Source organism: Pristiophorus japonicus, chromosome 8 (assembly GCF_044704955.1).
Source record: "Pristiophorus japonicus isolate sPriJap1 chromosome 8, sPriJap1.hap1, whole genome shotgun sequence".
Lineage (NCBI taxonomy): Eukaryota > Metazoa > Chordata > Chondrichthyes > Pristiophoridae > Pristiophorus > Pristiophorus japonicus.
Window position 1 is genome coordinate 242,877,021 of NC_091984.1, and position 27,175 is coordinate 242,904,195.

The following is a 27,175-nucleotide window of genomic DNA, read 5'->3' on the forward strand; positions in this document are numbered from 1 at the left end:
GAATTTGGTTTAAAGCACATCCTGGAGCAGCAATTCCAGCAAACGGGGTCACTGTGGGCTCTGCTGAAAGATGGATTGCTGATCAGACGATTTCCCTTCACACTGTCAGGATTCGATCCCAATGACCATGAAAACACGGCACTGTGCCACTGAGATACTTTCCTTTATTATCCGAGATATAGAATATGGTGCTGTCTTTCTATACAACACTCCCTCAGTACTGCCCCTCTGACAGTGCGGCGCTACCTCAGTACTGCCCCTCCGATAGTGCGGTGCTCCCTCAGTACTGCCCCTCCGACAGTGCGGCACTCCCTCAGTACTGTCCCTCTGACAGTGTGGCACTCCCTCAGTACGGGCCCTCTGACAGTGCGGCGCTCCCTCAGTACTGCCCCTCCGACAGTGTGGCACTCCCTCATTACTGCCCCTCCGACAGTGTGGCGCTCCCTCAGTACTGTCCCTCCGACAGTGTGGCACTCCCTCAGTACTGCCCCTCCGACAGTGTGACACTCCCTCAGTACTGCCCCTCCAACAGTGTGGCTCTCCCTCAGTACTGCCCCTCCGACAGTGTAGCACTCCCTCAGTACTGCCCCTCCGACAGTGTGGTGCTCCCTCAGTACTACCCCTCCGACAGTGTGGTGCTCCCTCGGTACTGCCCCTCCGACAGTGCGGCACTCCCTCAGTACTGCCCCTCCGACAGTGTGGCGCTCCCTCGGTACTGCCCCTCCGACAGTGTGGCGCTCCCTCAGTACTGTCCCTCCGACAGTGTGGCACTCCCTCAGTACTGCCCCTCCGACAGTGTGGCACTCCCTCAGTACTGCCCCTCCGACAGTGTGGCGCTCCCTCAGTACTGTCCCTCCGACAGTGTAGCACTCCCTCAGTACTGCCCCTCCGACAGTGCGGCGCTCCCTCAGTACTGCCCCTCCGACAGTGCGGCGCTCCCTCAGTACTGCCCCTCCGACAGTGTAGCACTCCCTCAGTACTGTCCCTCCGACAGTGTGGCGCTCCTTCAGTACTGTCCCTCCGACAGTGTAGCACTCCCTCAGTACTGTCCCTCCGACAGTGTGGCGCTCCCTCAGTACTGTCCCTCCGACAGTGTAGCACTCCCTCAGTACTGTCCCTCCGACAGTGTAGCACTCCCTCAGTACTGGAGTGTCAGCCGGACCTTTGTGCTCCAGTCTCTGAGGCGAGTGTACCCACTGAGCTGTGGCATTAAAACACAAGGGCTTTTTGTTGGTGTAGCGATAATGATGCTGGCTCAGGATACCAGAGGTGGTGGCTTTGATTCAAACTCTGGCATGGTGTGAAAGCTGAATTCCGTGTGTCTGGCACTAAGAACATGTCAATCCAGGCTGCCAGAATGTGATCAGACCCCGGCTCAGTCAGTACTATCCTTCAGGGGCGCCATTACCCGGTCTGGCCTGCCCATCACTCCAGCCCCACAGTGACTGTTGCTGCCCTCTGCGGTGGCAGAGACCCGCTACCCGTCTCCCGCTCCCCCGCACACCGCTCACCCCCTCACACCCCTCTCCACAGCATCCTCGGGGCAGGTTGTGATGGGCCTGAGGTGGGCCCGGCCCATACGCCCACGGGCCAAGAGCAAAGCTACCCAGCAGGCTGTCCGCCCGTGGTGTCGGGATTGAGCCAGCTCCACCCTCCGCCCCTCCCCCACCGCGGCCCCCTCGCACCCCTCCCCCCCCCCCCCGTTGCTGGGTTGGATGATTGGTGCAGGCGGAAACACTGCTGTCTGGGCGGTGTGTGGGTCACTGTGTGGAGTGCCTGCTTCCTACTGATAAAGGCCAACTCGATTCTTTTACAAGCTCAGCCGAGCACCACTGGTGTCTGATTTGCAGAATATAAATCCCCAAACCTGTGCTGATGCAGTGGTGAACCGGTTATCCAGCCCGGGCCGTGCTTCCCAGTCCCATGGGTCGGAAGCTGCAGGAAGTGGCAGAGTTCATTCACACAGAGGTCAGTGTCTTTAGCCCCAGACACTAGTTGCTGATATTGTAAAAGAGGAAGTGTCAACCATGGATCAGTGGGCAGCACCCTCCCCTCCCAGTCAGCAGCTGGTGGCTTCAAGACCCACTCCAGAGACTTGAGCACAAAAATTGAGGTTGACACTCCAGTGCATCACTGAGGGAGTGCCGCACTGTCGGAAGGTCAGTACTGTCAGAGGGACAGTACTGAGGGAGTGCCGCACTGTCGGAAGGTCAGTACTGTCGGAGGGGCAGTACTGAGGGAGTGCCGCACTGTCGGAAGGTCAGTACTGTCGGAGGGGCAGTACTGAGGGAGCGCCGCACTGTCGGAAGGTCAGTACTGTCAGAGGGACAGTACTGAGGGAGCGCCGCACTGTCGGAAGGTCAGTACTGTCGGAGGGGCAGTACTGAGGGAGTGCCGCACTGTCGGAAGGTCAGTACTGTCAGAGGGACAGTACTGAGGGAGCGCCGCACTGTCGGAAGGTCAGTACTGTCGGAGGGGCAGTACTGAGGGAGCGCCGCACTGTCGGAGGGGCAGTACTGAGGGAGTGCCGCACTGTTGGAGGGGCAGTACTGAGGGAGCGCCGCACTGTCGGAGGGGCAGTACTGTCAGAGGGACAGTACTGAGGGAGCGCCGCACTGTCGGAGGGGCAGTACTGTCAGAGGGACAGTACTGAGGGAGCGCCGCACTGTCGGAAGGTCAGTACTGTCAGAGGGACAGTACTGAGGGAGTGCCGCACTGTCGGAGGGGCAGTACTGAGGGAGTGCCGCACTGTCGGAAGGTCAGTACTGTCGGAGGGGCAGTACTGAGGGAGCGCCGCACTGTCGGAGGGGCAGGACTGAGGGAGTGCCGCACTGTCGGAGGGGCAGTACTGTCAGAGGGACAGTACTGAGGGAGCGCCGCACTGTCGGAAGGTCAGTACTGTCAGAGGGACAGTACTGAGGGAGTGCCGCACTGTCGGAGGGGCAGTACTGAGGGAGTGCCGCACTGTCGGAGGGGCAGTACTGAGGGAGTGCCGCACTGTCGGAGGGGCAGTACTGAGGGAATGCCGCACTGTCGGAGGGGCAGTACTGAGGGAGCGCCGCACTGTCGGAGGGGCAGTACTGAGGGAGTGCCGCACTGTCGGAGGGGCAGTACTGAGGGAGCGCCGCACTGTCGGAGGAGCAGTACTGAGGGAGCGCCGCACTGTCGGAGGGACAGTACTGAGGGAGCACCGCGCGGTTGGAGGGTCAATACTGTCGGAGGGGCAGTACAGAGGGAGAGCTGCACTGTCGGAGGGGCAGTACTGAGGGAGAGCCGGACTGTCGGAAGGGCAGTACTGAGGGAGTGCCACACTGTCAGAGGGACAGTACTGAGGGAGTGCCGCACTGTCGGAGGGGCAGTACTGATGGAGTGCCACACTGTCGGAGGGACAGTACTGAGGGAGCGCCACACTGTCGGAGGGGTAGTACTGAGGGAGCGCCACACTGTCGGAGGGGCAGTACTGAGAGCGCCACACTGTCGGAGGGACAGTACTGAGGGAGCACCACACTGTCGGAGGGGTTATCAGGTTATCTGGTCATTATCACATTGCTGTTTGTGAGACCTTGCTTTGATCAAATTGACTGCCTTGTACAGTGACAGTGCGGTACAGTGACAGTGCGATAGTGACAGTACAGTACAGTGACTGTACAGTGACAGTATGGTACGGTGACAGTACGGTACAGTGACAGTACGGTACAGTGCAGTACAGTGACAGTACGGTACAGTGACAGTGCAGTACAGTGACAGTACGGTACAGTGACAGTACAGTATGGTAGTGACAGTACGGTACAGTGACAGTACAGTGACAGTACGGTACAGTGACAGTACAGTATGGTAGTGACAGTACGGTACAGTGACAGTACGGTACAGTGACAGTACAGTGACAGTACAGTGACAGTACGGTACAGTGACAGTACGGTGCAGTACAGTGACAGTACGGTACAGTGACAGTGCAGTACAGTGACAGTACGGTAGTGACAGTACGGTACAGTGACAGTACAGTATGGTAGTGACAGTACGGTACAGTGACAGTACGGTACAGTGACAGTACAGTGACAGTACGGTACAGTGACAGTACAGTGACAGTACGATACAGTGACAGTACGATACAGTGACAGTACGGTACAGTGACAGTACGGTACAGTGACGGTACAGTGACAGTACGATAGTGACAGTACGGTACAGTACAGTGACAGTACGGTACAGTGACAATACGGTACGGTACAGTCTCAGTACGGTACAGTGACAGTACGGTACAGTGACGGTACGGTGACAGTACGATACAGTGACAGTACGATAGTGACAGTACGATACAGTGACAGTACGATACAGTGACAGTACGATAGTGACAGTACGGTACAGTGACGGTACGATAGTGACAATACGGTACAGTACAGTGACAGTACGGTACAGTGACGGTACGGTGACAGTACGATACAGTGACAGTACGATAGTGACAATACGGTACAGTACAGTGACAGTACGGTACAGTGACAATACGGTACGGTACAGTGACAGTACGGTACAGTGACAATACGGTACAGTACAGTGACAGTACGGTACAGTGACAATACGGTACAGTACAGTGACAGTACGATACAGTGACAGTACGGTACAGTGACGGTACGGTGACAGTACGATACAGTGACAGTACGATAGTGACAATACGGTACAGTACAGTGACAGTACGGTACAGTGACAATACGGTACGGTACAGTGACAGTACGGTACAGTGACGGTACGGTGACAGTACGATACAGTGACAGTACGATACAGTGACAGTACGGTACGGTGACAGTACGATACAGTGACAGTACGGTACAGTGACGGTACGGTGACAGTACAATACAGTGACAGTACGGTACAGTGACAGTACGATACAGTGACAGTACGGTACAGTGACAGTACAGTGACAGTACGATACAGTGACAGTACGATACAGTGACGATACAGTGACAGTACGGTACAGTGACAGTACGATACAGTGACAGTACGATACAGTGACAGTACGATACAGTGATGATACAGTGACAGTACGGTACAGTGACGATACAGTGACAGTACGGTACAGTGACGGTACGGTGACAGTACAGTACAGTGACAGTACGATACAGTGACGGTACGGTGACAGTACGGTACAGTGACGGTACGGTACAGTGACAGTACGGTACAGTGACAGTACGATACAGTGACGGTACGGTGACAGTACGGTACAGTGACAGTACGGTACAGTGACAGTACGATACAGTGACAGTACAGTGACAGTACGATACAGTGACAGTACGATACAGTGACGATACAGTGACAGTACGGTACAGTGACAGTACGGTACAGTGACAGTACGGTACGGTACAGTGACAGTACGGTAAGCCATAGAGAGGTTGTAGGCTGGGGAATTCCCTGCTCTTCCACATGGGCGGATGTTGCGGGGGTTGTATTACTGGGGGCGGGGTGTACTGCCGAGGGTCTGGGGTGAACGGTTGGTCCTATGTTGCAGGGGTTGGGGGATATTGCCGGCGGGGTATTGCGGGGGGGGGGGGGGGGGGGAAGGGGCGGTCCGGCAGTGCCCCGGGGTGGGGGATGGTTAGTATTGCCGGGAGGGAGGCGATCGTGTGTTGCAGGGGCTGGGAGGTATTGCCCAGGGGGGTAATGCGGGGGGGTGGTTATCTCTGTTCTATCTTGATGTGAGCTGTCCGTTCTGAACAACAGCCATTTCAACCCAGCAATAAACATCTGATTATTAAATGTCACTGTGTTGCAGTGTGTGTGCAGCAGTTTTCAAGAAGTAATTATTTTTATGCAGCCTATTTGGTTAACTTATTCCAGCCAATTGAGGGCTTGGCCGTGTAATTCATTGGTTCGAGCAATTTGCCAGGTTGATGAGTGGCTCTAGAAATATTCTGATTGAATGTAGGACTGTTTCCGTTTCTCATTCTCTGATCATTCACAATGTGCAGCTCTGCGAGGTAATGAAATCCATCCTGCTGCTTTCCATACTGTAGGGAAGGGAGCGGGAATTGTAAACCGCTCCAGCACCTCGCTTGGATCGCATTTGTACAGAGTTCTGTTGAATAAAACCCAAGGAAATGTGTTGGCAATATTTGGGTTTTGCTCGAGTTTTGTAACTGATTCAAATTTTGACTCAATGAAAATATTTTCTCCTAGTTATGACCAGTCAGATGTTGATTATCCTGTATTTTTGCAATAAATATATGCATTGTTTTGGTTGAAGTCGGATTTAGTTTTCCTTTTCATGTACTTTTCCGCAGATCGTGGCCACGGTTGGTGAGATCTCGGTGCAGCTAACTCCAGTATTTCCCAGTCCACTAATTCGAGGTGAAAGGACCTGTCGTTGTGATAATGTCTGGATCCAGTCAGTCCGTAACGCAGAACACGCTGCGACTTGAGCAAAGATTTGCCGCTCACACTCTGCCCTCACCACTTCATGTACCCAGACCACACACGGTAAGCTGCATTCTGCACTTTTTCATTTTTACAATTTTGGTCCATTGGTCACAATTTCTTCTGAGCTTTAAGTTAATCCCAATTGAAATTGAAAACTGCCTGTGCGGTTGGATGAGAATGTGAGAAATCTATTCTGTGGGACTTTACAGAAAAACATCAGAACTGTGAACAAAGTTTGTTCTATTTATTGTGTTCCTAACACAGATGAGGCTGCACACAGGGAGATTAAAGTAACAGTGACCTCAGTCTTTAATAAGACACTCCAGAGTGAGGAACAGACCTTAGGGGCCGGCTTATATACAGTGCCCCCAAGGGATGCTGGGATCCCTTGGGACTTCAGGGGATGCGCTCCCTGGTGGCGGAACATGGGAGTGCATGCTTTACAGATACACAACATCACTCCCCTCCAAAGTCAAAATGAAAACTATTTACAAGGTGAGGCGGTTGGGAGCCTTTCTTTCCCTGGTGGACCGCCTCGGTACAAATGTCTGTTCTGGTGTGTTGGCTGTGCCCTCGCTGGGCTGGCGTGTTGTTAGCCCTGCAGGGCTGCTGGGTGAGCCTGGCCTTGCTGGGCTGTTGGGCGTGATGGGTTCGATTTCCTGGTCCGGGGTGGTGTCGTTGATCCTTTGGGTGTGTGTTGTGGGCTTGAAAAAGGTGGTGTGTGTTGTGGGTTGTTCAGGGCAGTCTGTGAACCGCAGCCTCGTTTAGTCCAGGTGCTTTCTGCAAATTTGTCCATTGTCCAGTTTGACTACAAACACCCTACTCCCTTCTTTAGCTATCACCGTGCCCGCGATCCACTTGGGACCATGTCCATAGTTTAGCACATACACAGGGTCATTCAGATCAATTTCCCGTGACACAGTGGCGCGACCATCGTTTACATTTTGTTGCTGCCGCCTGCTCTCTACCTGATCATGCAGGTTGGGGTGAACCAGCGAGAGTCTGGTTTTAAGTGTCCTTTTCATGAGTAGCTCAGCCGGAGGCACCCTTGTGAGAGAGTGGGGTCTCGTGCGGTATCTGAGCAGTACTCGGGACAGGCGGTTTGGAGTGAGCCTTCTGTGACTCGTTTTAAGGCTCTGTATAATGGTTTGTACTGCCCGCTCTGCCTGCCCATTGGAGGCTGGTTTAAACGGGGCCGAGGTGACATGTTTGATCCCATTGTGGGTCATGAATTCTTTAAATCCGGCACTGGTGAAACATGGCCCGTTGTCACTGACCAGTGTGTCAGGCAGGCCGTGGGTGGTAAACATGGCCCTCAGGCTTTCAATGGTGGCGGTGGCGGTGCTTCCTGACATTATTTCACATTCAATCCATTTTGAAAAAGCACCCACCACCACCAGGAACATTTTACCGAGAAACGGGCCCACATAGTCGACATGGATCCTTGACCATGGTCTGGAGGGCCAGGACTACAAACTTAGTGGTGCCTCTCTGGGCGCGTTGCTCAACTGAGCACATACGCTGCATTGCCGTACACAGGACTCTAAGTCAGAGTCGATACCGGGCCACCACACGTGGGATCTGGCTATCGCTTTCATCATTATTATACCCAGGTATGTTCTATAGAGATCCGAGATGAACGTCTCCCTGCCCTTTTTTGGTCGCACTACGCGGTTACCCCACAACAGGCAGTCTGCCTGAATGGACAGCTCGTCCTTTCGCCCTTTGAACGGCTTGATTAGCTCTTGCATTTCAACGGGGATGCTGGCCCAGCTCCCATGCTGTACACAATTTTTTACTAGGGACAGCAGAGGATCTTGGCTGGTCTAAGTCCGAATCTGGCGGGCCGTGACAGGTAATTTATCATTTTCAAATGCTTCCATGACCATCAACAAGTCTGCGGGCTGCGCCACCATCAACAAGTTTGCAGGCTGCGCCATTTCCACCCCCGTGGTGGGCAATGGTAGCCGACTGAGAGCATCCGCACAGTTCTCGGTGCCTGGCCTGTGGAGGATGGTATAGTTATATGCTGATAGCGCGAGTGCCCACCTTTGTATGTGGGCTGAGGCATTAGTATTTATCCCCTTGTTTTCAGCGAACAGGGATGTGAGGGGCTTATGATCGGTTTCCAGCTCAAATTTGAGGCCAAACAGGCACTGATGCATTTTCTTTACCCTGAACACACACACTAATGCCTCTTTCTCAATCATGCTGCAGGCCCTCTCGGCCTTAGACAAGCTCCTGAAAGCATAGGCAACAGGTTGCAACTTCCCCGCAACGTTAGCTTGTTGTAATACACACCCGACTCCGTACAACGACGCGTCACATGCTAGCACAAGTCTTTTACACGGGTTATACAAGACAAGCAGCTTGTTGGAGCATAAAATGTTTCTGGCTTTCTCAAAAGCAATTACTTGTTTTTTTTTCCCCCATATCCAGTTCTCACCTTTACGCAATAACACATGTTGGGGCTCTAAGAGGGTGCTTAACCTCAGTAGGAAGTTACCAAAATAGTTGAGGAGTCCCAGGAACGACCGCAGCTCCGTGACGTTCTGTGGCCTGGGCGCATTCCTGATCGCCTGTGTCTTGGCGTCTGTGGGCAAAATGCCATCCTCCGCGATCTTTCTCCCCAAAAACTCCACTTCTGTTGCCATGAAGACGCATTTCGACCTCTTCAGCTGCAGCCCTACGCCATCCAGTCGCTGGAGGACCTCCTCCAGGTTTTGTAGGTGCTCGGCGGTGTCCCGACGTGTGACCAATATGTCGTCCTGAAAGACCACCGTGTGTGGTACCGACTTGAGTAGGCTCTCCATGTTTCTCTGGAAGATCGCTGCAGCCGACCGAATTCCAAACGGGCATCTGTTGTAGATGAACAGTCCCTTGTGCGTGCTGATGCAGATGAGGCCCTTCGAAGACTCCTCCAGCTCCTGCGTCATGTAGGCCGAAGTCAGCTCAAGCTTGGTGAACGTCTTGCCTCCTGCCAGCGTCGCAAAAAGGTCGTCTGCCTTAAGTAGCGGGTATTGGTCCTGTAGCGAGAAACAATTAATAGTTACTGTATAATCGCCGCAAATCCTGACCGTGCCATCACTTTTGAGTACTGGAACAATCGGGCTGGCCCGCTTGCTGAATTCCACTGAGAAGATGATCCCTCGCAGCCTGTCCAGCTCGATTTCCACTCTCTCCCTCATCATGTGAGGTACCGCTCGCGTCTTGTGGTGAATGGGTCATGCCTCTGGGACCAAGTGGATCCGCACCTTCGCCCCGGAAAAGTTTCCAATGCCTGGCTCAAAAAGGGAAGGAAATTTGTTAAGAACCTGGGTACATGAGGCCTCATCGACATGTGATAGCGCTCAGACGTCATCCCAGTTCCAGTGGATTTTGCCCAGCCAGCTCCTTCCAAGCAGTGTGTGACCATCGCCCGGGATAATCCAGAGTGACAGTTTGTGTACCGTGCCCTCGTAGGTGACCTTGACCATGGTGCTGCCCAGGACAGTGATAAGCTCTTTGGTGTACATTCTCAGTTTTGTGGGGATGGGGCTCAGGGCTGGTCTGAATGCCTTGTTACACCACAACCTCTCAAACATCTTTTTACTCATGGTGGATTGGCTAGCACCAGTGTCCAGTTCCATGGCTACGGGTAAGCCATTCAATTTTACGTTTAGCATTATAGGTGGACATTTCGTCAAAAATGTGTGCACCCCGTGTACTTCAGCATCTGCCTCCTCTCTCTCAGGCTCGAAATTGCTTTGATCCACCATGGACCGATCTTCCTCTGCCACGTGGTGGTTAGCAGGTTTTACAGAGCTTGCAGCTCGTTTGCAAGCTCGTTGGAGGTGCCCCATTGTTCCACAGCTCTTGCAAAGATACCCTTTGAAGCGGCATGAATAGGCTAAATGGAAGCCTCCACAACGCCAACAAGATGTGAATTGCCTTGCATTCATCATTTGTTGGGGACTCTGAGTCATCTAGGTCACCTGAGGCCTGCTGGCAGTTGCAGACTCATGGGTTTTGCCCTGTACATTTCTGCTCGCAAACACAGTTCCAGTTAATTTATGAACATTGCTAGCACTTGTGTGCTGAGAGATTTGTTTGGTGTTATCACTGGTGGATATAAACGCCTGTGCTATCGCAATGGCCTTACTGAGGGCCGGTGTCTCTACCGTCAAAAGTTTTTGTAGGATGGTCTCGTGGCCAATGCCCAGTACAAAAAAGTCTCTGAGCATTTGCTCCACGTAGCCATCAAACTCACATTGTCCTGCAAGTCACCTTAGCTCTGCGACGTAGCTCGCCACTTCCTGACCTTCAGATCGCTGGCAAGTGTAGAACCGATACCTCGCCATCGGCATGCTCTCCCTCGGGTTAAGATGCTCTCGAACCAGTGTACACAGCTCCTCTCATGACTTATCTGTGGGTTTCACCGGAGCCAGAAGATTCTTCATGAAGCTGTAGGTCGGTGCCCCGCAGACTGTGAGGACGACCGCTCTCCTTTTTGCAGCGCTTCCTTCTCCGTCCAGCTCGTTGGCTACAAAGTACGGGTCTAGCCGTTCGACATAGGCTTCCCAGTCCTCACCCTCCGAGAACTTCTCCAGGATGCCCACAATTTGCTGCATCTTTGCATTGGGATTTGTATTCTCCTCGCCAGTTATTGTGTTCCTAACACAGATGAGGCTGCACACAGGGAGGTTAAAGTAACAGTGACCTCAGTCTTTAATAAGACACTCCAGAGTGAGAAACAGGCCTTAGGGGGCCGGCTTATATACAGTGCTTCCAAGGGATGCTGGGATCCCATGGGACTTCAGGGGATGAGCCCCCTGGTGGCGGAACATGGGAGTGCATGCTTTACAGATACACAACACTATTTATATTAAATTCTACTTGAAGTTATAGTTACTGCACTTGAGGTGCCGATTAAACTTGGAAACATGAGGTGATTTGTCACTTCAAGTTTCTGAGCCAGTGAGAATTTTAATTTCAAGGAAAAGTTCACAACCAGCAGAAAATGATTTGTGCATTCACTGCCTCCTTTCCCCTCGTTTCCCTGAGATACTTTGTTCTCTCTCCTTCCATACCACATAACACGGAACAAGTCCTTGTCGGGAGAGCAGCAACTTCCCCGTGGAGTCTTCCCGGGCTGCTTTACATCCAGCGACCTGCGGGCGAGACATCGATTCTCAGGCAGCTCATTCATAGATTTTTCTGCATTGCTTTTTACTGAAGGTCGACTGAGATTTACACAGAGAGTGACCCGGGGCCATGATTTACAGAGTGACCCGGGGCGGGGATTTGCGGAGTGACCCGGGGCGGGGATTTGCGGAGTGACCCGGGGCGGGGATTTGCGGAGTGACCCGGGGCCATGATTTGCGGAGTGACCCGGGGCGGGGATTTGCAGAGTGACCCGGGGCCATGATTTGCGGAGTGACCCGGGACCATGATTTGCGGAGTGACCCGGGGCCATGATTTGCGGAGTGACCCGGGGCGGGGATTTGCGGAGTGACCCGGGACCATGATTTGCGGAGTGACCCGGGACCATGATTTGCGGAGTGACCCGGGCCCATGATTTACAGAGTGACCCGGGGCGGGGATTTGCGGAGTGACCCGGGGCGGGGATTTGCGGAGTGACCCGGGGCGGGGATTTGCGGAGTGACCCGGGGCGGGGATTTGCGGAGTGACCCGGGGCGGGGATTTGCGGAGTGACCCGGGGCGGGGATTTGCGGAGTGACCCGGGGCGGGGATTTGCGGAGTGACCCGGGGCGGGGATTTGCGGAGTGACCCGGGGCGGGGATTTGCGGAGTGACCCGGGGCGGGGATTTGCGGAGTGACCCGGGGCCATGATTTGCGGAGTGACCCGGGGCGGGGATTTGCAGAGTGACCCGGGGCCATGATTTGCGGAGTGACCCGGGACCATGATTTGCGGAGTGACCCGGGGCCATGATTTGCGGAGTGACCCGGGGCGGGGATTTGCGGAGTGACCCGGGACCATGATTTGCGGAGTGACCCGGGACCATGATTTGCGGAGTGACCCGGGCCCATGATTTACGGAGTGACCCGGGGCGGGGATTTGCGGAGTGACCCGGGGCGGGGATTTGCGGAGTGACCCGGGGCGGGGATTTGCGGAGTGACCCGGGGCGGGGATTTGCGGAGTGACCCGGGGCGGGGATTTGCGGAGTGACCCGGGGCGGGGATTTGCGGAGTGACCCGGGGCGGGGATTTGCGGAGTGACCCGGGGCGGGGATTTGCGGAGTGACCCGGGGCGGGGATTTGCGGAGTGACCCGGGGCGGGGATTTGCGGAGTGACCCGGGGCGGGGATTTGCGGAGTGACCCGGGGCGGGGATTTGCGGAGTGACCCGGGGCGGGGATTTGCGGAGTGACCCGGGGCGGGAATTTGCGGAGTGACCCGGGGCGGGGATTTGCGGAGTGACCCGGGACCATGATTTACGGAGTGACCCGGGACCATGATTTACGGAGTGACCCTGGGCGGGGATTTGCGGAGTGACCCGGGGCGTGGATTTACGGAGTGACCCGGGGCGGGGATTTACGGAGTGACCCGGGGCGGGGATTTACGGAGTGACCCGGGGCCATGATTTGCGGAGTGACCCGGGGCCATGATTTGCGGAGTGACCCGGGGCCATGATTTGCGGAGTGACCCGGGACCATGATTTGCGGAGTGACCCGGGGCGGGGATTTGCGGAGTGACCCGGGGCGGGGATTTGCGGAGTGACCCGGGGCGGGGATTTGCGGAGTGACCCGGGGCGGGGATTTGCGGAGTGACCCGGGGCGGGGATTTGCGGAGTGACCCGGGGCGGGGATTTGCGGAGTGACCCGGGGCGGGGATTTGCGGAGTGACCCGGGGCGGGGATTTGCGGAGTGACCCGGGGCGGGGATTTGCGGAGTGACCCGGGGCGGGGATTTGCGGAGTGACCCGGGGCGGGAATTTGCGGAGTGACCCGGGGCGGGGATTTGCGGAGTGACCCGGGACCATGATTTACGGAGTGACCCGGGACCATGATTTACGGAGTGACCCTGGGCGGGGATTTGCGGAGTGACCCGGGGCGGGGATTTGCGGAGTGACCCGGGGCGTGGATTTACGGAGTGACCCGGGGCGGGGATTTACGGAGTGACCCGGGGCGGGGATTTACGGAGTGACCCGGGGCCATGATTTGCGGAGTGACCCGGGGCCATGATTTGCGGAGTGACCCGGGGCCATGATTTGCGGAGTGACCCGGGGCGGGGATTTGCAGAGTGACCCGGGACGGGGATTTGCGGAGTGACCCGGGGCGGGGATTTGCGGAGTGACCCGGGGCGGGGATTTGCGGAGTGACCCGGGGCGGGGATTTACAGAGTGACCCGGGGCCGGGATTTGTGGAGTGACCCGGGGCCGGGATTTGTGGAGTGACCCGGGGCGGGGATTTGCGGAGTGACCGGGGGCGGGGATTTACAGAGTGACCTGGGACGGGGATTTACACGGTTGGATTTAGGGTTGAGTACGAATGGCGTGGCTTGGTGTTGAGGCTGATGAGACAATGGTCTTCCTGTGACCGTTGTTAACCTGCTGCCAATCTGACATGTTCAGGTTTATGGAAGTGCTGCGGCATTCACATCTTCAACCAGTGCACCGTAGCCCTGGGTATTATAACCAGGTGCTGTATCCCGGGTATTATAACCATGGCCTATATCCCTGGGTATTATAACCAGGCCCTGTATCCCTGGATATTATAACCATGGCCTGTATCCCCGGGTATTATAACCAGGCCCTGTATCCCTGGGTATTATAACCAGGCCCTGTATCGCTGGGTATTATAACCATGGCCTGTATTCCTGGGTATTATAACCAGGCCCTATATCCCCGGGTATTATAACCAGGCCCTGTATCGCTGGGTATTATAACCATGGCCTGTATCCCTGGGTATTATAACCAGGCCCTGTATCCCTGGGTATTATAACCAGGCCCTGTATCCCTGGGTATTATAACCAGGCCCTGTATCCCTGGGTATTATAACATGGCCCTGTATCCCTGGGTATTTTAACCATGGCCTGTATCCCTGGGTATTATAACATGGCCCTGTATCCCTGGGTATTATAACCATGGCCCTGTATCCCTGGCTATTATAACCAGGCCCTGTATCCCTGGGTATTATAGCCAGGCCCTGTATCCCTGGGTATTATAACCATGGCCCTGTATCCCTGGCTATTATAACCAGGCCCTATATCCCTGGGTATTATAGCCAGGCCCTGTATCCCTGGGTATTATAGCCAGGCCCTGTATCCCTGCGTATTATAACCATGGCCTGTATTCCTGGGTATTATAACCATGGCCTGTATCCCTGGGTATTATAACCATGGCCTGTATCCCTGGGTATTATAACCATGCCCTGTATCCCTGGGTATTATAACCCAGACCCTGTATCCCTGGGTATTATAACCAGGCCCTGTATTCCTGGGTATTATAACCCAGACCCTGTATCCCTGGGTATTATAACCCAGACCCTGTATCCCTGGGTATTATAACCCAGACCCTGTATCCCTGGGTATTATAACCATGCCCTGTATTCCTGGGTATTATAACCATGGCCTGTATCCCTGGGTATTATAACCATGGCCTATATCCCTGGGTATTATAACCATGGCCTGTATCCCTGGGTATTATAACCATGGGCTGTATCTCTGGGTATTATAACCATGGCCTGTATCCCTGGGTATTATAACCATGGACTGTATCCCTGGGTATTATAACCAGGCCCTGTATCCCTGGGTATTAAACCATGGCGAGGGAGGGTACGAGGGAGGGAGGATGGGGAGTGAGGGTACGAGGGATGGAAGGAGTGAGGGCACGAGGGATGGAGGGAGGGAGGGCATGAGGGAGGGAGGGTACGAGGGATGGAGGGAGGGAGGGTATGACGGATGGAGGGAGGGAGGGATGGAGTGTACGAGAGAAGGAGGGATGGAGGGTACGAGAGATGGATGGAGGGAGGGTACAAGGGATGGAGGGAGGGTACGAGGGATGGAGGGAGGGTACGATGGATGGAGGGAGGGTACGAGGGAGGGAGGGTACGAGGGATGGAGGGAGGGTACGATGGAGGGAGGGAGGGTACGATGGATGGAGGGAGGGTACGAGTGATGGAAGGAGTGAGGGCACGAGGGATGGAGGGAGGGAGGGAGGGTACGAGGGATGGAGGGAGGGAGGGTATGATGGATGGGGGGAGGGAGGGATGGAGTGTACGAGAGAAGGAGGGATGGAGGGTACGAGGGATGGAGGGAGGGAGGGTACGAGGGATGGAGGGAGGGTACGAGGGATGGAGGGAGGGTACGAGGGATGGAAGGAGGGTACGATGGAGGGAGGGAGGGTACGATGGAGGGAGGGAGGGTACGATGGATGGAGGGAGGGTACGAGGGAGGGAGGGTACGAGGGATGGAGGGTGGGTACGATGGAGGGAGGGAGGGTACGATGGATGGAGGGAGGGTACGAGGGATGGAGAGAGGGAGGGTACGAGGGATGGAGGGAGGGTACGATGGAGGGAGGGAGGGTACGATGGATGGAGGGAGGGTACGAGGGAGGGAGGGTACGAGGGATGGAGAGAGGGAGGGTACGAGGGATGGAGGGAGGGTACGAGGGAGGGAGGGTACGATGGAGGGAGGGAGGGTACGATGGAGGGAGGGAGGGTACGATGGAGGGAGGGAAGGTACGATGGATGGAGGGAGGGTACGAGGGATGGAGAGAGGGAGGGTACGAGGGAGGGAGGGTACGATGGATGGAGGGAGGGAGGGTACGAGGGAGGGAGGGAGGGTACGAGGGAGGGAGGGTACGATGGATGGAGGGAGGGAGGGTACGAGGGAGGGTACGAGGGAGGGAGGGAGGGTACGAGGGAGGGAGGGTACGATGGATGGAGGGAGGGAGGGTACGAGGGAGGGAGGGAGGGTACGAGGGAGGGAGGGTACGAGGGAGGGTACGAGGGAGGGAGGGTACGAGGGATGGAGGGAGGGTACGAGGGAGGGAGGGTACGAGGGAGGGTACGAGGGAGGGAGGGTACGAGGGAGGGAGGGTACGATGGATGGAGGGAGGGAGGGTACGAGGGATGGAGGGAGGGAGGGTACGAGGGAGGGACAAAGCGTGCTGTAATTGGGAATGGCGATGACTGAGTAACCTGCGCTGTGAGCTGGGGGCTGTGCCGGGAGCCGGGGGCTGTGCCGGGGACCGGGCCGGGAGCTGGAGGCTGTGCCGGGAGAAGCTGCAGTTCCAGCCAGTGTGTTTAAGGCAGAATCGTAACCTTTGCTTCAGAATTTGCAGCAAAATGTTTCAGAAAAGATTTGCATTTCGCAGGCACGACATGAGCAGTGACACAAGGCTTTCAGTCCCTCGACATGAGAAGCTGACTTTCAATGGATTGTACAATCTGGTTCTTAATAGGCAAAGGAAGATGAATTGATGGTATCGTGTTTGTCAGAGTCAGTGCTCAAACTATAGACAATACAGTGCCCAGGACAGGATCCAAGCATTTGGGCGCCTGACCTGTGACCTGCTTGTGTTTGGGACCGCCCATCTCTCAGGCCTTTTTATGGTTATTTTTTTGGGTCAAAACAGCAACAGCTCCCTAACGGGTCAGACATGGGCTCACAGCCAGTGTGTGCAAAACAACAAGATCTGGTGACTCACGCTGAAGGACATGATGAGCAAATCACAGCCACCCTTCGCCATAACCCTGGAGCATCTCTGCCTCACAGTGCCCGACAGGGAGGCCTTTCTCTCTTCAGTAATTCCCCGAAACAAATGGTTTCAATACTTTGTTCAACAAAATCTTTAACCCAGGAAGATACATTAAAGATCAGGCGAGAGATGTCACTGAACCCACGCCAGGCTTGCATTTGCTTGGATTGTGAGCAGTGTTTGCACTCGCTGCCAGTGTGGGGGCAGGGAGCTGGGGCTAGGTATTGTGTTCGCTCAGCCCTGCACTTGTTCACTGCGACACACAATCACACACCCACAACCGGGGAAAGGACAGAATCTAGCAAGAATCCACTGCCTGTCCAAGGAGCCAGAACATCGGCAGCATTGTTGATATTTTGTGCTTAATCGAGACACTCCGCAGGAATTAATTCCTGATTTAGTAATCAGCAGTTGCTGAGCGATTTATTTAAGGGTTTAAGTGCTGTTACTGCAGGCTGTAATGTGGGGTGTGATTGGTCCTGCCCAACACCTGGAGCTCCAGGGCTCAGACCCATGTTCACCTTCCTGCCTTCAATGTGAGAATATTTCACTTTTTAAAGTAAAAATTATGCAAAACCTTTTTAGTTAAAATACATTTACTTTCTATATATTCTTAATAATACTGACTCGGAGAATAACGACAAACGAAGGGTTTAAGGTGATCTGCAGGTTCACTTTGGGAAGTTGCTGTGGATGGAAATTTTGATTAGCAGAAGCAGCATCTGTTGGCCAATGGTTCGCGGAGAATGTTTACAAGAAGACTGAAGGGGAATAGAATTATTTCAGCTTAGGGTGCCAGCCGTGGCTCAGTGGGTCACATCCTCTGCTCTGAGTTAGACGGTTGTGGGCTCAAGCCCCCCTCCAGGGACTTGAGCATAAAATCCAGGCTGACACTCCCAGTGCAGTACTGAGGGAGCGCCGCACTGTCAGAGGGGCAGTACTGAGGGAGTGCCGCACTGTCGGAGGGACAGTACTGAGGGAGCGCTGCACTGTCGGAGGGGCAGTACTGTGGGAGCGCCACACTGTCGGAGGGGCAGTACTGAGGGAGTGCCGCACTGTCGGAGGGGCAGTACTGAGGGAGTGCCGCACTGTCGGAGGGGCAGTACTGAGGGAGCGCCACACTGTCGGAGGGGCACTCTTTCGGCACTGCACTAGGAGTGTCAGCCTGGGTAATGTGGTCAAATCTGTGGAGTGTGGTTTGAACCCATGACCTTGTGACTCCGAGATGAAAGTTGCTTTTACTGAGCCAGGGCTGATAATGTTAAGAAGGAGTTTCGGTGAAAGAGCAGTCACAGGTGGATGAGCACAGAGGGGAGGGTTTATCTACTTCATTCGGGTGTCCAGAGGGATTGTGCGATTGTTTGTTGCAGCAGAGAGAACCATTGTCATCAAACAACATTCCCTCTTTTAATGAGAATCATTCATATCTCTCGATTTTTGTTACTAGCTGGAGTCCCAAACCGATAACTGCAGCTGAGTGGCTCTGTGCCTGCTGCTGGTGAGCGGGGTCTGTGCTGGGTGCTCGGGCTGGGTTTGGCTCCGTGCCCCACAGCCACATGTGTTGCATTGAGCCTTGCCCTGAGCAGGAGATGGCTGCTGTGCCACGTGAGTAGGAACAGTTTCCGAACCACAACTTTCCCACATTCTCACCTGGCTTGTTGCAGGACACACAGTTAATGTGAGAGGCTGCAATGCCGAGTGTTGGTTGTGATGGGAAAAGGTGCAGCTCTGTGGTCGGCAGTGTTTGATGGAAATTCTGGGAATGTGGTTTAAGGAATAGTCTGGGGAGGGTATAAATATCTGTTTGATTCAGTCATTTGACATTAAACTTCTTCTGAAGAGTGCAGTTAAATGCCAGAAAGCTTCTTGCCACAGCACATAGATGCCTTGTCGGAATGCAATCATTTCTGGATCATTCTCAGTCTTGAATAAACCTTAAATAAAATCATTGCTTTTTACTGCAGACAAGATAGTCGTGTATCACTGCACCCTTCCCCCGCTCCCACCCCTCACCCCCATTCTCACCCCCCACCCTCATCCCCCCACTCCCTCTCTCTTCCCCCCACCGCTCCCACCCTTCCTCTACCTCCCCTCACCCACCCCTCAACCCCGCTCCCCCCTCCATGTTAAAGGCGTTATATAAATACAAGTTGTTGTTGTGCTGATTATTTGTTGTCCGGTGGCTCTTGTCTCCGAGCCCTGGTGGTCCCTGCTTTCACTATGATCCTGTCCTGTCAGCATGCCCTACACTTGGCTCCTTCCCTCTCCGTGGTGTCAGCACCTGTCCCCTGGGCTTGCCATCTGATAACTCTCTCTCCATCCTCCCTCCCAGTAATCACCAGCAGTGGAATCACTTGGCATTTTTGCCAAGTGAAGTTGTCAGCTGTTTCCGGGATTTGTAAAATCCACGATGAAACTCTGCATTAAATCCTTGGTCACAGGAAGACTCTGGGTTTATTGATCAGGTTTTGTGACTTGTTTCTTGGGCATTTTGTTAGTATTTACATAAGTTACTAAACGCTCAGGCACTCACATTTCCTGAAATGCTGTTTTTTTCATGTGATTAGGCTGAGAAACAGGTTTATTTCCCCTATAACCAGTCGGCCAGACCCCTATAACCAGTCGGCCAGACCCCTATAACCAGTCGGCCAGACCCCTATAACCAGTCGGCCAGTCCCCTAGCATCATCATCATCATCATAGGCAGTCCCTGGGAGTTGAGGACTTGCTGCCACACCAAACATGAGGTGACTGAAGAGTCCAATGCGGGACCTACAGTCTCTGTCACAGGTGCTTGGAGGATGGATGGGTGGGGTGCCTGGGTTGCCGTGTGCTCCTTCTGCTGTCGACACTTGGCTTCAGCTTGCTCTCGGCAAAGAGACTCGGTGCTCAGCACCCTCCCGGATGCTTTTCCTCCACTTAGGGCTGTCTTGGGCCGGGGACTCCCAGGTGTTGGTGGGGATGTTATTTTTTTTCAGGGAGGCTTTGAGGGTGTCCTTGAAATGTTTCCTCTGCCCACCTGGGGCTCGCTTGCCATGTAGGAGTTCCGAGTAGAGCGCTTGCTTTGGGATAAATACTCATCCAGTCCCCTATAACCACTTAGCCAATCCTCTATAACCACACGACCAGTCCCCATAACCACTCGACACGTCCCCTGTAACCACTCGACCAGTCCCCTCTAACCATCCAGCCCATCCCCAATAACCACTCGACCCATCCCTATAGCCACTCGACCCGAACCTATAGCCACTCGACCCGTCCCCTATAACCATCCAGCCCATCCCCAATAACCACTCGACCCATCACTATAGCCACTCGACCCGAACCTATAGCCACTCGACCCGTCCCCTATAACCACTCGACCCGTCCCCTATAACCACACGGCCCGTCCCCTATAACCACTCAACCCCTCCCCTATAACCACTCACACGTCCCCTATAACCACTCACACATCCCCATGAAATACAAAAGGATAGTATGCAGGTATAGCAAGTGATCAGGAAGGCCAATGGTATCTGCCTCAGAGAGCTGTGGAAGCTGGGACATTGAATAAATTTAAGACAGAAATAGACAGTTTCTTAAACGATAAGGGAATAAGGGGTTATGGAGAGTGGGCAGGGAAGTGGAGCTGAGTCCATGATCGGATCAGCCATGATCTTATTGAATGGCAGAGCAGGCTCGTGGGGCCAAATGGCTGACTCCTGCTATTTCTTATGTTCTTATAACCACTCACACGTCCCCTATAACCACTCACACGCCCCCTATAACCATTCAGCCTTGCATGCAGAACGTCACATCTGAGCTTTAGTCGTTTTTCATGTTTTAACGCATTAAGATTGGCTTCCAGCCACGCACCTCTCCACATGGTGGGAAAGCCAAAACAGTGCAAGATATCTGGCCTGCTCCAATAACCTAACTCTCCCAATAACCCCATCCCTCCAGTACCCTAACTCTCCCATTCAGTCATAAAGGGGACCACTGGGAAACTGTAACTGCATCGCAGATATTGTTAGCAATTAATTAATTTGATAATCAGTAGTAAAGAGTGTACTCACTGAATGTCTGTGTATCACAGGAAAGGACCGGATTTTGTGCCTCAGGTTGGAGTGTTCTGTTTGTGTGGAATTGATATTAAATAGAATGTGTTAAAGAGAATGTGGCCATGGATAGAAAGGTCGGGGTAGTGGATATTTCTGGATCAGTAGGATACTGAGTACCAACGATACATGGTGCAACCATTCACACTGCATCGATGTAAATAGTTATGCCACAAATGGAACAGTATTGCAGCATGCTCCTCAATACACGTTTATTCCTGGAGTTAAATTCACTGTTTTATTCTGCGGTATGTTCCACGTTTACTCCGAGAGCTGTGTTCCATGTTCACCTCTTAAGGGTACCACTATAAAATAACACACCACACCGCTGTCTTGGGTTCAGAGTTCCTGTTCTTGCCCGATCTGGTTACACTTGTAACAGCTAACGTGACATCAGTGACATGGATCAGAGAGGTAATTGAGAGCAAGAGATGTTAATCTGTGGACCACGTATTTCAATCGGCGAGTGCTGAGTGAGATGTGAAGCAGCCCAGCCCCCCCCTCACCGGCCCAGCCCCCCCGTCACCGGCCCAGCCCCCCCGTCACCGGCCCAGCCCCCCCCCCTCACCGGCCCAGCCCCCCCCCTCACCGGCCCAGCCCCCCCCTCACCGGCCCAGCCCCCCCCTCACCGGCCCAGCCCCCCCCTCACCGGCCCAGCCCCCCCGTCACCGGCCCAGCCCCCCCGTCACCGGCCCAGCCCCCCCGTCACCGGCCCAGCCCCCCCGTCACCGGCCCAGCCCCCCCGTCACCGGCCCAACCCCCCCACTCACCGGACCACCCGCCTCCCCCTCACTGGACCAGCCCCCCCCCAGCCCACACTCACTGGCCCCTCCCCCCCCTCACTGGACCAGCCCCCCCCTCACTCACCGGACCAGCCTCCCCCCCTCCTCACCGGCCCAGCCCCCCTCCTCACCGGCCCAGCCCCCCCCCCTCACCGGCTCAGCCCCCCCCCCCCCCTCACCGGCCCAGCTCCCCCCCTCACCGGCCCAGTTCCCCCCCTCACCGGCCCAGCTCCCCCCCTCACCGGCCCAACTCCCCCCCCTCATCGGCCCAGCCCCCCCCCCCTCCTCACCGGCCCAGCTCCCCCCCTCACCGGACCAGCCCCCCCCCCCCTCCTCACCGGCCCAGCTCCCCCCCTCACCGGCCCAGCTCCCCCCCTCACCGGCCCAGCTCCCCCCCTCACCGGCCCAGCTCCCCCCCTCGCCGGACCAGTTCCCCCCCTCACCGGCCCTGCCCCTCCCCCCTCACCGGCCCAGCCCCCCCCTCACCGGACCAGCCCCCCCCCTCACTGGCTCAGCCCCCTCCGCTCACTGCCCATCCCCCCCCCCTTACCGACCCAGCTCCCCCTCTCACTGCCTCTCCCCCCCCCCTCACTGACCCAGCCCCCCCCTCACTGCCCCTCCCCCCCTCACTGCCCCTCCCCCCCTCACTGCCCCTCCCCCCCCTCACCGGCCCAGCCCCCCCCTCACCGGACCACCCCCCCCCCCTCACTGCCCCCCTCACCGCCCCCCCCCCCCCACTCACCGACCCAGCCCCCCACCCCACACTGTCCCTCCCCCCCCCCCTCACCGGCCCAGCCGGGAGTTTGTCCCGAGAGCTCATCATCATCTCGGTATGGAGAGCTGCACCCCGTTACCTCCTTTGGACAATGTGTCCCTGATATCTCGGCCACTTCCCCCGTTGTTGATCCGTTGACTGTGATATTCTTTATCCTACTGAGTATGGAAGTGGCCTGACGTGTCGCACTGTGCCTGGAGCTGCAGTGACTGCCCGTAGTGGAGGAGGAGAGCTAATGGTGAGCACAGAGGTCTCGGGCTGAGTGTTGGCGATGAGACAGTCCCCTGTGGTTGCAATACTGCCGAAGCTGCAGAAACAGAATGGTTCCATGGTCACTGAGCTCAGGATCTCGGTGCTCGCGGTAATCACTCCTGCTCCACAGGTCAGTCGCTACATTACGCAGCCTACTTGAGTTCGACAATTCCGAGGATCTGACTGATTATTCATAATAATTACAGCACATTTACATTTTGAAAAAGAAGAGCGATGAACTTGTATAAAACACTGGTTTGGCCTCAACTGGAGTATTGTGTCTAATTCTGGGCACCACACTTTAGGAAGGATGTGAAGGCCTTGGAGAGGGAGCAGAAAAGATTTACGAGAATGGTTCCAGGGATGAGGGACTTCAGTGACGTGGATAGACTGGAGAAACTGGGGTTGTTCTCCTTGGAGCAGAGAAGGTTGAGAGGAGATTTGATCGAGGTGTTCAAAATCATGAGGGGTCTGGACAGAGTAGAGAGAGAGAAACTGTTCCCATTGGTGGAAGGGCCGGGAACCAGAGGACACAGATTTAAGGCGATTGGCAGAAGGACCAAAGGCGACATGAGGGAAAATGTTTTTACGCAGCGAGTGGTTAGGATCTGGGATGCGCTGCCTGAGAGGGTGGGGGAGGCAGACTCAATCGTGGCTTTCAAAAGGGAGTTGGATAAGTCCCTGAAGGGGAAACATTGCAGGGCCCCGGGGAAAGGGCAGGGAGTGGGACTGGCAGGGAGCCGGCACGGGATCGATGGGCCCAATGGCCTCCCGTGCTGTAACCGTTCTATGGTTCTGAGGTTTTTTTTTAAAGTGAACAGACTGAACTGTGACATGAAAGAGTAACTTCCACTAAAATATCGCCGGTGAAATTGGTCCTCGTGGAAGCAGCTCCGTGCGAATCCGGTTCCGCTTTACACCGAGTTCAATGGAAAAGAAAATTATGCGCAGAGGGAACTGGGCGATCGATTGGCTCCGAGCCTGTTTGGTGTTACTGGTGAAGACCCACGACACACTGAGCCGTCCTGGCTACCTGTTGGGCAATGCCAGAGACATGGCACACGTACCACCGGTATCAACACCGCGAATACCATCATCACCCCACTCCCCCAATCCCCCATCCCCAATCCCCCCTCCCCCATCGCCCCCATCGCCCCCGTTCCCCCATCGCCCCCGTTTCCCCCCCCCCCATCGCCCTCCAGCCGTGAGGGACATCAATCTCAGATCCTGTATTATGATTGACTTTAGTTCCCGGTCACCTATAGTTACAGTACAGTCATTGGACAGAATCTTGGCTAAGTAATGTTGGGGAATGTAAGCAATTTCAAATGCTAAAATAATTGTTCCTTTTGCAGGATATCGGAATTTCCGACTTTGCCGGCCATTCCAGGGATTATGGATCCATCTTATCACATGGCGTGCTGACCCAGCATCTCCGCCGGAGACCCTCTCTGCTATCGGAATTCCAGCCAGGAACTGAGCGGTATGCTGCGTTCTTCCTTTTCAATCCAGCTCCATAAACCGATCGAGCCGACCTGATCTCATTTGCCCGAGGTTCCAGTCAGAGTGAGACACCTCCCTGCCCTTTTCCCACATCCTTTTATATTCTTCCTTTTCAAATACTTGGCCAGTTCCCTTTTAAATGATGTCCAGCTCCCTGCAGCAAAGCATTTTCTGTTCTACAAACCCTGTGTGTGAAAACATTGCTTCTAGCCTTCCCGTTCGATATTCTAGTGCTCATCTTCCACCTGTTGTTACTGACTCACCAACCAATGGAAACTATTTTTCACTCTTACTCTCAACATTTCGGAATTTTGCATTTTGTTTTTTTTCTTCTTCCCGATATCCTCTCCTTCACGATCCCCTTTCCCTGGCTCCAAATTCTTCCTATAATCATATAACAGCACAGAAGGAGCCCATTCGACCCGTCGTGCCTGTGCTGGCTCTTTGAATGGACAGTGGTGTTTAGTTCCCCCCTCTTTGTGTCTGTAACCCTGTGTGTTCCTCCCCCAGGACCTGACCAACTCCCTTTTAAAATGATTGATGGAATCAGCCTCCAGCACCTGCTCAGGTCGAGCGTTCCCGAACCCCACAACTCTGAGTGAAAGAAAGTCTCCGAATCTCGCCTTGTGATCTTTTGCCAATGTTTTTGAACCTATGACCTCTGGTTATTGACCCACTCGCAGAGGCAATCGTTTCTCCCTATTTATCTGATCACAACCTCTCATCATCTTGAAAACCTCTATTGGGTCACCTCCAGGGAGAACAGTCCGAACTTTTCCAACCTCTCTTCATAACTGAAGTGTCTCCTCGCTGGTACTATCCTGGTAAACCTCCTCTGTACCCTTTCTGAGGGCCTTTACTTCTTTCCTGAAGTATGACTTTAAAATTCTCATCCTTGTTTACAAATCCCTCCATGGCCTCGCCCCTCCCTATCTCTGTAATCCCCTCCAGCCCCACAACCCCCGTGATGTCTGCACTCCTCTAATTCTGCCCTCTTGAGCATCCCTGATGATAATTACTCCACCATCGGTGGCTGTGCCTTCAGCTGCCTGGGCCCCAAGCTCTGGAACTCCCTCCCTAAATCGTTCCACCTCTCCACCTCTCTCTCTTAAACATAAGAACATAAGAAATAGGAGCAGGAGTAGGCTATACGGCCCCTCGAGCCTGCTCTGCCATTTAATATGACCATGGCTGAGCCGATCATGGACTCAGGTCCACTTCCCCGCCCGCTCCCATAACCCCTTATTCCGCTATCGTTGAATAAAATATCTATTTCCGTCTTAAATTTATTCAATGTCCCAGCCTCCACAGCTCTCTGAGGCAGCAAATTCCAGTGATCCACAAACCACTGAGAGAAGAAATTCCTCCTCATCTTGGTTTTAAATGGGCAGCCCCTTATTCTAAGATTATGCCCCCTAGTTCTAGTCTCCCCCATCAGTGGAAACATCCTCTCTGCATCCACCTTGTCAAGCCCCTTCATAATCTTATACATTTCGATAAGATCACCGTTTCATTCTTCTGAATTCCAATGAGTAGAGGCCCAACCTACTCAATCTTTCCTCATAAGTCAACCCCCTCATCTCCAGAAGCAACCGAGTGAACCTTCTCTGAATTACCTCCAAAGCAAGAATATTCTTTTGTAAATATGGAAACCAAAACTGCAATGCTGTACTCCAGGTGTGGCCTCACCAACACCCTGTATAACTGTAGCAAGACTTCCCTGCTTTTAAACTCCATCCCCTTTGCAATAAAGACCAAGATTCCATTGACCTTCCTGATCACTTGTTGTACCTGCATACTAACCACCTGTGTTTCATGCACAAGTACCCCCAGGTCCCGCTGTACTGCGGCACTTTGCAATCTTTCTCCATTAAATAATAACTTGCTCTTTGATTTTTTTTCTGCCAAAGTGCATGATCTCACACTTTCCAAGATTATACTCCATCTGCCAAATTAAGATGCCCCATAAAACCTACCTCTTTGACCAAACTTTTGGTCACCTGCCCTAATTTCTCCGTGTGTGGCTCAGTGTGAAATGTTTTATAACATTGCTGTGCAGCGCCTCGGGTCGTTTCACTACATTAAAGGTGCTATATAAATACAACTTGTTGTGTGGAGTATGCGAGAAGTATTCGGAATAAGGTGGACAAATTAACTGTGCAGATAGCAGTTAATGGATATGATGTAATTGGCATCACGGAGACATGGCTCCAGGGTGACCAAGGCTGGGAACTCAACATCCAGGGGTATTCAACATTTATGAAGGATAGACAGAAAGGAAAAGGAGGTGGGGTGGCGTTGCTGGTTAAAGAGGAAATTAATGCAATCGTAAGAAAGGACATTAGCTAGGATGATGTGGAATCGGTATGGGTGGAGCTGAGGAATACCAAGGGGCAGAAAACGCTACTGTTGTGTACAGACCACCAAACAGTAGTAGTAAGGTTGGGGACAGCATCAAACAAGATTTAAGGGTTGTGTGCAATAAAGGTACAGCAGTTATCATGGGCAACTTTAATCTACATATTGATTGGGCTAACCTAACTGGTAGCTATGCGGTGGAGGAGGATTTCCTGGAGTGTATTAGGAATGGTTTTCTGGACCAATATGTCGAGGAACCAACCAGGGAGCTGGCCATCCTAGACTGGGTGATGTGTAATGAGAA

The 27,175-nt window shown here is 54.1% G+C and overlaps 1 protein-coding gene across 1 annotated transcript in view; it reads left to right on the forward strand.

The window, feature by feature from the left end:
- LOC139269272 (nuclear receptor corepressor 2-like) overlaps nt 1-27,175 on the forward strand; it is a gene marked incomplete at its 3' end in the record, with an annotated part of 130,366 nt that overhangs the window by 19,017 nt on the left and 84,174 nt on the right. Inside the window, exons 2-3 of the mRNA XM_070888359.1 lie at nt 6,270-6,465; nt 24,366-24,493. Coding sequence (XP_070744460.1) covers nt 6,361-6,465; nt 24,366-24,493 — 233 coding nt within the window. The remainder of the gene's footprint in view (nt 1-6,269; nt 6,466-24,365; nt 24,494-27,175) is intronic.